Source organism: Anolis carolinensis, unplaced genomic scaffold (assembly GCF_035594765.1).
Source record: "Anolis carolinensis isolate JA03-04 unplaced genomic scaffold, rAnoCar3.1.pri scaffold_9, whole genome shotgun sequence".
Lineage (NCBI taxonomy): Eukaryota > Metazoa > Chordata > Lepidosauria > Squamata > Dactyloidae > Anolis > Anolis carolinensis.
In genome coordinates this window covers 27,252,815-27,265,291 of record NW_026943820.1, presented here as the reverse complement: position 1 = coordinate 27,265,291, position 12,477 = coordinate 27,252,815, and the positions used below count along the sequence as shown (strand labels likewise).

The 12,477-nt window shown below is 46.6% G+C and overlaps 1 protein-coding gene across 1 annotated transcript; it reads right to left on the bottom strand.

Moving 5' to 3' along the window:
* Positions 1-991: 991 nt before the first annotated feature.
* On the bottom strand, positions 992-11,445 carry atp6v0d1 (ATPase H+ transporting V0 subunit d1). The gene is made up of 9 exons (XM_062961539.1): positions 11,302-11,445; positions 11,091-11,271; positions 7,972-8,143; positions 3,051-3,229; positions 2,877-2,956; positions 2,435-2,512; positions 2,163-2,339; positions 1,972-2,049; positions 992-1,858 (listed from the first exon to the last, which is right to left on the bottom strand). Exons 2-9 carry the CDS (start codon positions 11,224-11,226, stop codon positions 1,697-1,699), a joined length of 1,062 nt encoding a protein of 353 aa, XP_062817609.1. The 5' UTR covers positions 11,227-11,271; positions 11,302-11,445; the 3' UTR covers positions 992-1,696.
* Between the last annotated feature and the right edge of the window lie 1,032 nt (positions 11,446-12,477).

The window sequence follows — 12,477 nt, the reverse complement described above, 5'->3', positions numbered from 1 at the left end:
GTACGGGCTTCATAGGGAACTTTTTGTTCAATATTTTTTGTGTCTATATTTTTCCCGCACGTCCACCATAAATGGTAAAAAGAATGAATTTTGTATTTCCAACAATTCTTTTGATAATTTTTTTACATTATGCCTAATTTTTGGGGGGGGGGAGGGGTCATATACCACCTATGAAAAATCTTTAGCCAATTCTCCTTAAGATCCCAAGCATATGTATATTTTAATTTTTTATTCCAAATTTGTTCCCATTCTGCTAATTTTATTAAAGGAAAATGTAAAGGTTTCCCCTGATGTTAAGTCCAGCCGTGTCCGACTCTGGGGGTTGGTGCTCATCTCCCTTTCTAAGCCGAAGAGCCGGCGTTGTCCGTAGACACCTCCACGGCCATGACTGCATGGAGCGCTGTTACCTTCCCGCCGGAGCAGTACCTATTGATCTACTCACATTTGCATGTTTTTGAACTGCTAGGTTGGCAGGAGCTGGGGCTAACAGTGGGCGCTCATTCCGCTCCCGGGATTTGAACCTGGGACCTTTTGGTCCGCAAGTTCAGGAGCTCAGCGCTTTAACACACTTTGACACCAGGGGCTCCGAATTTTGCATTTCCAAATTTTTTTGTACATTATGCCTAATTTTGGGGGGGGGGGTCATATACCACCTATGAAAAATCTTTAGCCAATTCTCCTTAAGATCCAAAGCATATGTATATTTTAATTTTTTATTCCAAATTTGTTCCCATTCTGCTAATTTTATTGGTCGACCAATATTCCTTGCCCAGCTGATCATGCATCGTTTCACTGACTTACATTCAGTAGACCAGCCTAATAGAACATTATAAATCTTTTGATACTTCTTTCCTGTTTATTAATAGTAATTTATCCCATATTCCATCTTCTTCACAAAAGCCTACACTCCCGTTTAGGGGGTTCCTGCAGGTTTCAAAGGGAAGCCCGAGATTCCTATTTGGGGAAGGCACAGAAACAAGAGAGGCCACGCTCTTAGTCGATTGGATTGTTTATTATCACGGCTCAAGAGGAAGATGAACAGCAAAGGAAACACTTGAGGGAGGGCTGGAAATGTCTCCCCAGATAGAGGCAGAATCCATACCACAAACCCCCTTCATCCCTCCTGCCCCACATTCCCATTGGACCCCATTGAGGGCAGCTATGGTGCTTGAGGGCCACGGAAAGAAGGCCTCTCTTCTGCACGAGCACTGGGAGGGAGGCCATAAGAAGCAAGGATGGAGAATGAAGGGAGGACGGGACTCCCAGGGTGGCTGACAACAACAAACAACAAAACTTTATTGTTGTTGTTGTTGCTAACCCGGCTCTGCAGCACAGAAGGAGCTTCCAATGCAGCTCCTCCCCAATTGCCAATGCAGAGCCAGGATTCAAAAAAGAGGCAAACCAGTGTCAAACCGGTTTAAGCTTGGTCCTGTCTGCAGGAGGATAACTGCATGCCACAAGACAATGCCACCTCCCCACAAGTCCTCAAGCAGCATTATTCCAAGGGTGGCGGCTGGGCCTCATTGGGACCCTTGCCATCCACCACACTATAGGGCCTCTGTCGTCAATCGCCTTAACTTAGGAATACTGAACAACTCAGTCCGACCTACATGGAGCACACGCACAGTGAACACGTTACGAGTCTGAAGGGAGCAACAGTGGGTGGGAGGGAGGGGGAGGCATGGAGAACTGAGGCTCAGAAGATGGGGATGTAGTTGTCGATCTTGGCCCGGTGGCGCTGGGCGATGCACTCGGCGATCCAGACAATGTTGCGGCACTCCTGCTCCTTCAGCTTCACGAAGGCGTAGAAGACGCCGAAGTGGAACTGGTTCAGGAAGGCCAGCTTGTTCAGCTTCACCTGTGGGGGGTAGAGAGAGGGGGCCCTTTCCCCAATGAAGAAGCCGGACACAGAGCTCCGCCCCCCAAAAAGAGGCCAGAGAGTGACCACAGCGGGGCCAAGGGGACAATCACCTCGTGCTCAAAGAAGCGGTCCTCCAGGGTCTTGTCTCCAGGGTTGCTCCCGGCTCCTTCAAAGAGCAGCTTGTATTCCTGCCGGAGAGGAAAGTCAGGACAGAGAAGGAGGTCACACCAAAGGCCCAAAACCAAGGTTGGATCCAGTGCCCCATAGACCCAAGAGGAGGGGGAGGAGGCAGCAGTCTCACCGGGTAATAGTCGGCCACGGCCTTGACCTGCTCGTAGTCGTCTGCCCGGGCCAACTGGGCCAGGCCCTCCGGGTAGAGCTTCCCGCAGTGAGGGAAGAGCTTGGCCCGGTCCTCCTTGGACAGCTCCGTCCCAAAGGAGTTGATGGTGATGATGAAGGCCCTCCGGTCTGCCTCAAACTGTGCACAAAGGGGGAGAGGAGGGTCAGCATCAGGAGGGAGGGGCATGGAGAAGGATCGGGGTCACTTCCCCCTCTCCCCAGCTCCGTCCTTACCTCCAGGATTGGGCACATGGCATCCGCTGTGGTGCCACCCAGGGCTTTGCAGAACTTGTAGAAGGACTCCAGGTAAGCCTACAGGGAGAAGCAGGAAAGAGTCAGGAACCATAGGAGGCTCCTCCAGTTACCATCTCTAATCATGGCTGCTGGGAGCTGCACTCCCATAACTTACTGACCTTCCGCAATCACTCAGTTTGAAACACATCCCGAGGCAAATAGAGTGGATGCAGGCACCGCTTGGGCCTCCTCTGTTCTGCATTTGCAAAGCAGAGCCAAGCAGGACCTCAACTGATGGGCAGAAGCAGCAGGCCGCGAATGTGACGTCAAGGCTTCCCACAGTGAGCCTCTGCTTGGCCCTCTCGGGGTCCTTCACCCTTCCATCCATCCTCTCGGTCCCATCTTCCCATCACAAGACCCTTCCACCTCTTTGGGCACCAACCTTATACAGTGTGTTCCGGATGATCTCGATGTTCATCTCGTCCAGGTCTTGCTCAGAGATGCAGTCTTGGAAGAAGGCGGCTGGAAGGAAGGAAGGCGTCAAGGGATGGGATGGCCCTGCGGAGGGGGCTTCTGGGGAGACCCTCCTTCCCTCCGCCTCCATTGGCTCGCTCACCGAGAGGGGTGTCAACCAGGATGGCGTTGTAGAGCTCGGCCGGCGTCTGGGCAATGTTGACGGCCTCCATTTGCTCAAAGCTGCCCAATGGGTGGCACTTGGGCACCAGCTCTGCGATGGAGCGCTGGTGGAGGGTCCCCGTGATCAGGAGGATGACATTGTCAATCATGTAGCTGTACCTGCAGACAGGCAAGGCAAGGAGACATTCCAGGATAGGAAGGGCTCTCCTGGGCCCCCCTCCCCAATAATGCCCCCCCACATGAGGACTGCCAGGAGACTCTAGCTGAACCCTTCCCTCCCAGGGTCAAGCGAGGCAAGAGGCAAATAACACAAAAGGGCGGGCTTTCTGCTTCTTCGTGGAAGAGGAAGTTATAAACAGCGCCAGCCGGCCAGCCAGCCGGAGTGACATTTGTTTGACTGCTGTTCCTCCTGGGCATAAAAGCCGCCATAAAAAGGGATTCCAAACACAGAGGCGGAGGCAGCCCCCGCAGGGCACCCAAAGCCAGGCAGATCAGGTCTGAACCAGGTAGCGGTGCCTGCGAATGAGCCAGCAAGGGAGGGGGGAACAGCTCAAGGCCCATGAGCCTCAGCGGCAGGAGCAGTAGCAAGCTCCTCTAAGTCTCCTTGTGAAGAAAAAGCAGAATAAATAATAATAATAATAATAATAATAATAATAATAATAATAGTAATGACAGATCCCAAATGTAGACTCTTCAAGGAAGCAGATGAAACAATAGATCACATCCTCAGCTGCTGCAAGAAGATTGCACAGACAGACTCCAAACAGAGGCATAACACCATTGCTCAGATGATTCATTGGAACTTGTGCCAGAAATACCATCTGCCTGCGACAAATACCTGGTGGGATCACAAGCCGGAAAAAGTTACAGAGATGAACATGTCAAGCTACTCTGGACTTCCGAATTCAGACAGACAGGGTTTTAGAGCACAATACTCCTGACTTCACCATTGTGTTAAAAAATAAAGTATGGATTGTCGATGTTGCAATCCCAGGTGAGAGCAGGATTGAGGAGAAACTGGAAAAGCTGACACGATATGAGGATTTAAAGATCGAATTACAAAGACTCTGGCACAAGCCAGTCAAGGTGATCCCAGTGGTGATGGGCACACTGGGTACAGTGCCTAAAGACCTTGGCCTGCACTTAAACACAATTGGGGCTGACAAAATTACCATCTGCCAGCTGCAGAAGGCCACCTTACTGGGATCTGCACGCATTATTTGCTGATACATCACACAGTCCTAGACACTTGGGAAGGTTCCAATGTGTGATCCAGTACAACAGCCAGCAGAGTGTCTGCTGTGGACTTGTTGTGTTTCAAATAAATAATAATAATAATAATAATAATAATAATAATAATAATAATAATAATGGATGCTCAGCCCAGGAAGGTCCCTGAGCCCCTGGGTCAGGAAGTTCTTCCTAATAACGTTTAGGTGGAGTCTCCTTCCCTGTCATTTGGGCCCATGGCTCCATTGAGGCCCACTAGTCTCAACGCAGGGCCTTCCAGACTCACTTCCCAACCAGAGGAAGTGGTTGCACGTCTATAGGGTGGCAACCTGTGCTTGATGGGGTCACACTCCCCCTGAAGGCACAGGTCCGCAGTCTGGGGGTCCTCCTAGACTCAGTGCTAATGCTTGATGCACAGGTGTCGGCGGTGGCTGGGGGGGCCTTTGCGCATATTGAAATCTGCCCTGCCACCATACAGCTATTTTCCATATCAGGACTATTTCCCCTAACACAGGCAACACACCTATCTCATGTATTTTTACTTCGATATATACATCAGTTCGAATTTTAATGAGTTTGTTAGTTGCCCATGATGCCCTAGGATTGGACCTGTTAAAGGTTCACGGATGATTGGTAATATATTTAATGTTTTTATAGTTATGCTATTTTAACCATGGTTTGTTTAATCTGTTTTTTAGTTAGATACTGATGTTTTAATTGTATATTTTATGATGTAAATGTGACTGATTGGACTTGTCCCCGTGTAAGCTGGGGAAATGGTGGTGACATACAAAAATAAAGTTATTATTATTATTATAAAACAGACGCTTCTCACACACTGATTTCCCAGAATCTATAAAAGGCAAACAGCAAAGAGAGGAGGGGCACATGCCTAGGAAAAGCAGAGACGGAAACAGCCTTGTAAAGAGTCCCATGCATACGACCATTGGTGGGAGAATTAATAAACGGATTGATTGTAAAGAGTCCCAGGTGGCTAGTAAACCGTGGGATGGGCTACTATGCCTCTCTATCCACACACACCTTACCGGCCGAGACACAGGGATAGATATATAGATAGAATAATAGACTGATAGACAAAATGAATCATAGATTGATGGAGTTGGAAAGTAACCCAAAGAGAGACATCCAATCCAACCTCTTTCTGTCAAGCAGGAAGGCACAATCAAAGCCCTCCCAACAGATGGACATCCAGTCTCTGCATAAAAGTCTCCAAATAAAGACATAGAGAGAGAAATAAACAGATGGATAGATAGAATTATAGTGGACATTGCTTCTGCAGTCACCAGGGAGCTATGCCATCCCCACAAACCCTCTATTTTGCAGTCTGCTGGCTTCTTCTATTTAGAGTCCTTGGAAAGCAAGGCGCAGGTCTATTTTGCAGACCCCACGGCATCCCAGGGCGAAGACAGGGAGAGGGCCTGCCGGCCTGCCTTTGAACCTTGTCTCCCAACATGCAAAAGGGCCAATGAAACAAAGGCTGTCCTGCGGCAGGTTCTGTTTGGCAGGAGGCTTTGCACTTGCATCTCATTGTTTCCACATTAAGGCTCTCTGGCTCCCTCTCCTGCCAAACTAGCAGTGCTGGCCTGGCACCGACTCTCAGAGGATGCCTGCCATAAATGTGGGCGAAACGTCAGGAGAGAATACTTCTGGAACATGGCCATACAGCCTGGAAAACATACAACCACCCTGTGATCACGGCCATGAAAGCCTTCAACAACACGTTATAAATGACATTATTTCCTAATTGGTTCTATCATTTTAAAAAAAAACTTTACTGAACTGCACAAACTATGTTTTTGCAGGAGGGATATTCTGCAGAATATCTTGCTATATTATTATTTTTACTAGTATTGTTACTATTATATCTATTCTTGCGGCTACTGCTATTATTTCCATTATTATTATTATTATTGACACAAAGGCATAATATGACACAGCAAATGAGATCTATATGCTGGATTTCGTATCACAAAATCACAAGTTGAACACTTCCCAAGTGTCTCATTATAATTACTATGTATACTTGAGTATAAGCCTAGTTTTTCATCCCTTTTTTAAAGGGTGAGGGTCCTCGTTGGCTTATATTTGGATCAGTTTATACTCGAGAATATATGGCACATTTATTATTTTTCTCTATTATTATTGGTATTATTACATTTATTATTTTTCTCTATTATTGTTGCTACTATTACATTTGTTTTACTCTATTTTTATTATTATTAATACATTTATTATTTTACTTTGATCTTATTATTATTGCATTATTATTTTACTCTATTTATTGTATCATTTTCGTGTATTTATTATTATTACATGAATTATTTTACTCTATTATTATTAAAAGGATACATAAGCACATTTACATTGAAGAAGATAAGTGTAATGATTTAATCAGAGTTGGACAGTCTTATCTTAAATTTGAGCTTTATGTAAATATTCAAAAACATTCAACCTAATGATGCCTCAATTAATATAATTTTATTGGTATCTACAGTAGAGTCTCACTTATCCAACACTCACTTATCCAATGTTCTGGATTATCCAACGCATTTTTGTAGTCAATGTTTTCTATACATCATGATATTTTGGTGCTAAATTCGTAAATACAGTAATTACTACATAGCATTACTGCGTATTGAACTACCTTTTCTGTCAAATTTGTTGCATAACATGATGTTTTGGTGCTTAATTTGTAAAATCATAACCTAATTTGATGTTTAATAGGCTTTTCCTTAATCCCTCCTTATTATCCAAGATATTCGCTTATCCAAGGTTCTGCCGGCCCGTTTATGTTGGATAAGTGAGACTCTACTGTATTTTTATTTCTGAAATTTACCACCCTCGGCTTGTACTTGAGTCAATGTTTTCCCAGTTTTTTTGTGGTAAAATTAGGTGCCTCAACTTATATTCAGGTCAGCTTATACTCGAGTATATACGGTATCACCATCATCATCACTACTACAGTAGAGTCTCACTTATCCAACACTCGCTTATCCAACGTTCTGGATTATCCAACACATTTTTATAGTCAATGTTTTCAATACATCATGATATTTTGGTGCTAAATTAGTAAATACAGTAATTACTACGTAGCATTACTGCGTATTGAATTACTTTTTCTGTCAAATTTATTGTGTAACATGATGTTTTGGTGCTTAATTTGTAAAATCATAACCTAATTTGATGTTTAATAGGCTTCTCCTTAATCTCCCCTTATTATCCAACATATTCGCTTATCCAACGTTCTGCCGGCCCGTTTATGTTGGATAAGTGAGACTCTACTGTACTACTACTACATTATGTAACACAATTTCTGTTCCTGGGTTATAAATGTAATTATTTCCTAATTGGTTCTATCATAAAAACATGGTAAAGTTTATTAAACTGCCAAAACTTTGCCTTTGTGGGAGGAACACCCTACTATAGCACATTTGCTATAGTTTTACAATGAATATTTCATTATCGAGTCTCAACCCACTGAACCACAAAAATGAAGAAGTTTCTGGAGTAGAACAAGGACTTTCAAAGTAAGAACCACACAATTAAACAGAAAGTAACACTTTCAAACCAGGAACAGAAATCTGGGGAAACGTGGGGCTACTGTACCCCATACAGACAGGGGACATGGTGCTGCGGTCTCTCTCACTTACGTGATGAAGTCCAGGAAGCTGGCCAGGGGCTCGTAAGCGTGGTTCCTCATGTGGCGGAACTCCACCACCATCTTCTCCTTCAGCTTGTCGTCAATGACAGAGACAGTGAGCGGCGAAGCCTCGTTGGCCAAGAAGTTCCCATAGTCAGTGCTCTGGAGATGGAGCTTCAGGTCTGGAGAGGGGGGCAAAGAGATGGGTCTGTTTAACTGCAGAAGAGAAGGTTGAGAGTAGACTTGATAGTCATGTATAAATATGTGAAAGGGTGTCACAAGGAAGAGGGAGAAGGTTTCCTTTCTGCTGCCCTGGAAACTAGGACTCAATGGAGCCATGGGTTCAAATGACAGGAAAGGAGATTCCACCTCAACATGCGGAAGAACTTCCTGACGGTAGGACAAAGAGCTGTTCAGCAGTGGAATTCCTTTCTGCCTTGGAGTCTGGTGGAAGCTCCTTCCTTAATAATAATAATAAATAATAAACTTTATTTTTATATCCCGCCCCATCTCCCCGAAGGGACTCGGGGCGGCTCACAACAGGGACAAGCCCGAAGAACAACAACATATTTAACATAAACTTAAAACATTCCAATAATACACAAAATAAAATAATGGACAAATACATTAAAATCCAAGCAGATAAAATCAGAGTAATTAAAAGCAACCCAGTGGGGACAGGTTTCATAAAGTTCCTTGAAGGCTTTTAAACAGAGGCTGAATGTCCATCTGTCGGGGGTGCTTTGATTGTGCTTTTCCTGCCTGGCAGAAGGGGGTTGGACTGGATGATTCTATTATTATTATTATTATTATTATTATTATTATTATTATTATTATTTTCAGATCCTCTGAAAATGGCAGTAGCTGCAGATGCAGGCGAAACGTGGAGAGAAAAGGTTGCTAAAACATGGCCATACAGCCCAGAAACCACACAACACCCTATTATTATTAGTATTAGTAGTACCGTAGAGTCTCGCTTATCCAAGCCTCGCTTATCCAAGCTTCTGGATTATCCAAGCCATTTTTGTAGTCAATGTTTTGAATATATCATGATATTTTGGTGCTAAATTCACAAATACAGTAATTACAACATAACATTACTGCATATTGAACTACTTTTTCCGTCAAATTTGTTGTATAACATGATGTTTTGGTGCTTAATTTGTAAAATCATAACCTAATTTGATGTTTAATAAGCTTTTCCTTAATCCCTTCTTATTATCCAAGATATTTGCTTAGCCAAGCTTCTGCCGGCCCGTTTAGCTTGGATAAGTGAGACTCTACTGTATTAGTATTATGAAGATGGACTGGCCAGCCTTTGGAGGATCCCTTCCATCTCTAGGATTCTATTATTATTATTGTTGTTTTTATTGTTAAGCAGGGGCTGGAGGGCCATTTGCTAGGAGGGCTTCGATTGTGCCTTCCTGCCTGGAAGGGGTGGACTGGACAGCCTTTGAGGATCCTTTCCGACTTTAGGATTCTAAGATGATGATGATGATTGTTGCCGTTGTTGTTAAGCAGAGACTGGAAGACCATCTGACAGGAGAGCTTTGATTGTGCCTTCCTGCATAGAAGGGGGTTGGACTGGACGGTTTTTGGGGGACCCTTCCAATTCTAGGATTCTATTATTATTGCTATTGTTATTATTATTATCGTTTAGCTGAAGCTGGAGGGCCATCTGCCAGGAGGGCTTTGATTGTGCCTTCCTGCATGGAAGGGGATTGGACTGAAGGACTTTTGGGGGTCCCTTCTGACTCTAGGATTCTATCATTATTGTTGTTGTTGTTAAGCAACAACAACAATAACAATAATTAGGCCTGGGCTGTGGCGCAGGCTGGTGAGCAGCCAGCTGCAACAAATCACTCTGACCAAGAGGTCATGAGTTCGAGGCCAGCTCGGAGCCTGCGTTTGTCTCTGTCTTTGTTCTATGTTAAGGCAATGAATGTTTGCCTTATATGTGTCATGTGATTCGCCCTGAGTCCCCTTTGGGGTGAGAAGGGCGGAATATAAATACTGCAAATAAATAAATAAATAAATAATAAACAAACAGAGGTTGGAGGGCCATCGGTTAGGAGTGCTTTGATTGTGATATGATGGATAATAATAATAATAACGGATAATCTATCTTCCTGCTTGGCAGAAGGGGGTTGGACTGGACGGCCTTTGGGGGTCCCTTACAACTCTAGGATTCTATTATTGTTGTTGTTGTTGTTAACCAGAGGCTGGAGGGCCATCTGCCAGGAGGGCTTTGATTGTGCCTTCCTGCATATTTGGGGGTTGGATTGGATGGCCTTTGGAGGGCCCTTCCCACTCTAGGATTCTATCATTATTGTTGTTGTTGTTGTTAAGCAGAGGGATGGAAGGCCATCAGTCAGGAGGGCTTTGGTTGTGATATAATGGATAATAATAATAATAGACAATAATATAATAGTACTTCTATCTTCCTGCTTGTCAGAAGGGGGTTGGACTGGACAGCCTTTGGGGGTCCCTTCCAACTCTAAGCTATTATTGTTGTTGTTAAGCAGAGGCTGGAGGGCCATCTGCCAGGAGGGCTTTGATTGTGCCTTCCTGCATGGAAGGGGTTGGATTGGTATGGCCTTTGGAGGTCCCTTCCCACTCTAGGATTCTATCATTATTGTTGTTATTGTTGTTGTTAAGCAGAGGGTGGGAGGGCCATCACTCAGGAGGGCTTTGATTGTGATATGATGGATAATAATAATAATAATAGATAATAATATAATAGTAATTCTATCTTCCTGCTTGGCAGAAGGGGGTTGGGCTGGACGGTCTTTGGGATCCCTTACAATTCTAGAATTCTATTATTGCTGTTGTTGTTGTTAAGCAGAGGCTGGAGGGCCATCTGCCAGGAGTGCTTCGATTGTGATATAAAGGATAATAATAATAATAGATAATAATATAATAGTAATTCTATCTTCCTGCTTGGCAGAAGGGGCCTATGGGCCCCCTTTCAAATGGGAAAGATGAGGCTCCTGATGAGGAAGCGAGCCCTTCTCCTTCCTTCCTCTTTCCAGTGTTGCTTAAGAGGCTGCGGCGATGACGTTGTAGGGTCCCGCCGTCGCCATGGAAACCCCTCCTCCCCTCCCTCCCCCCTCCATCCGGGTCCCTGACCTTCGAGGCTCTCGCACTGGACCAGGTTGAGGTAGTCTGCCTGTGAGAGGACGCCGGCCTTGAAGCCCCGCACCAGGCCCTCCAGGTACCCGCCATCCACGTTGAAGTACAGCTCCGGCATGCACGAGAGCAGCATGGCGCGGAAAGAAGGAGAGGGAGAGCAGCCAAGAACGGGAAGAGAGGGAGAGAGAGCGGCCCAAGAAGGAAGAGAACGAAGCGGCGGCGGCGGCGGCGGCGTCTCCGGGAAGCAGCTGAGGGCGGAGGCACGTGACAGGCCAGTCACCTGACGCCCGGGCTCCCTGCCTTCGGCTTCCCTCCAGCGCCCTCTGTCGGAGGATCTCCGCGAGGCTCCGCCCAGATTGCCAACAGCGGCGCCACGATTGGCTCAGCAGAAGAAAGGGGCGGGGCTTTTTGCCTTCTTTCACCGCTGGGACTGAGAACTGTCTTTATGCGGTTCCGCCCAGATTGTCAGCAGCGTGATTGGTTCAGCGGGAAAAAAGGGGCGGGGCTTCTTCGCCTTCTTTCGCCGCCGGGACTGAGAACTATCTCGGCAAGGCTCCGCCTAGATTGTCAGAAGCGGTGCTGCGATTGGTTCAGCGGGAGAAAAAGGGGCGGGGCTTCTTCGCCTTCTTTCGCCGCCGGGACTGAGAACTCTTTGCACGGCTCCGCTCAGATTGTCAGCAGCGGCGCCACGATTGGTTGGAAGGGAGCGAAATGGGGCGGGGCTTCTACTTTCGCCGCTGGGACTGAAGGGGCGGGGCTTCTTTGGCTTCTTTCGCCGCCGGGACTGAGAACTATCTCGGCAAGGCTCCGCCTAGATTGTCAGAAGCGGTGCTGCGATTGGTTCAGCGGGAGAGAAAGGGGCGGGGCTTCTTCGCCTTTCTGCGCTGGGACTGAGCACTCTCTTACGCGGCTCCGCCCAGATTGGAAGCAGCGGCGCCGTGATTGGCTCAGTAGGAGAAAGGGGCGGGGATTTTTGCCTTCTTTCTCCACTGGGAGTGAGAACTCTTTTTGCGCGGCTCCGCCCAGATTGCCAGCAGCGGCGCCGCGATTGGGTGAGCGGGAAAAGGGGCGGGGCTTGTTCTCAAGGGGTCGAGCGATAAATGAAAAAAGAGAGAGAGGGAGAGAGCCTTCCTCTCATCCGGGTCCTCCCCTCCTATGCCGTGATTGGTCCGGCAGGGTCGGGAAAGGGGGCGGGGCTTCCCCATTGGTCGAGCGATATATGAAAAAAGAGAGAGAGAGCGCGAGCCTTCCTCTCATCCGGGTCCTCCCCTCCTATGCCGTGATTGGTCCGGCAGGGTCGGGAAAGGGGGCGGGGCTTCCCCATTGGTCGAGCGATAAATGAAAAGAGAGAGAGAGCGCGAGCCTTCCTCTCATCCGGGTCCTC

Bases quoted from the DNA above. Each gene is read 5' to 3' on its own strand.
- atp6v0d1 (XM_062961539.1), bottom strand. From the start codon at position 11,226: ATGCTGCTCTCGTGCATGCCGGAGCTGTACTTCAACGTGGATGGCGGG. The intron at 8,144-11,090 runs GTCAGGGACCCG...CCCCCTCTCCAG, and splicing joins CCAGTGCGAGAGCCTCGAAG to ACCTGAAGCTCCATCTCCAG. The intron at 1,859-1,971 runs GTGATTGTCCCC...TACCCCCCACAG, and splicing joins ACCGCTTCTTTGAGCACGAG to GTGAAGCTGAACAAGCTGGC.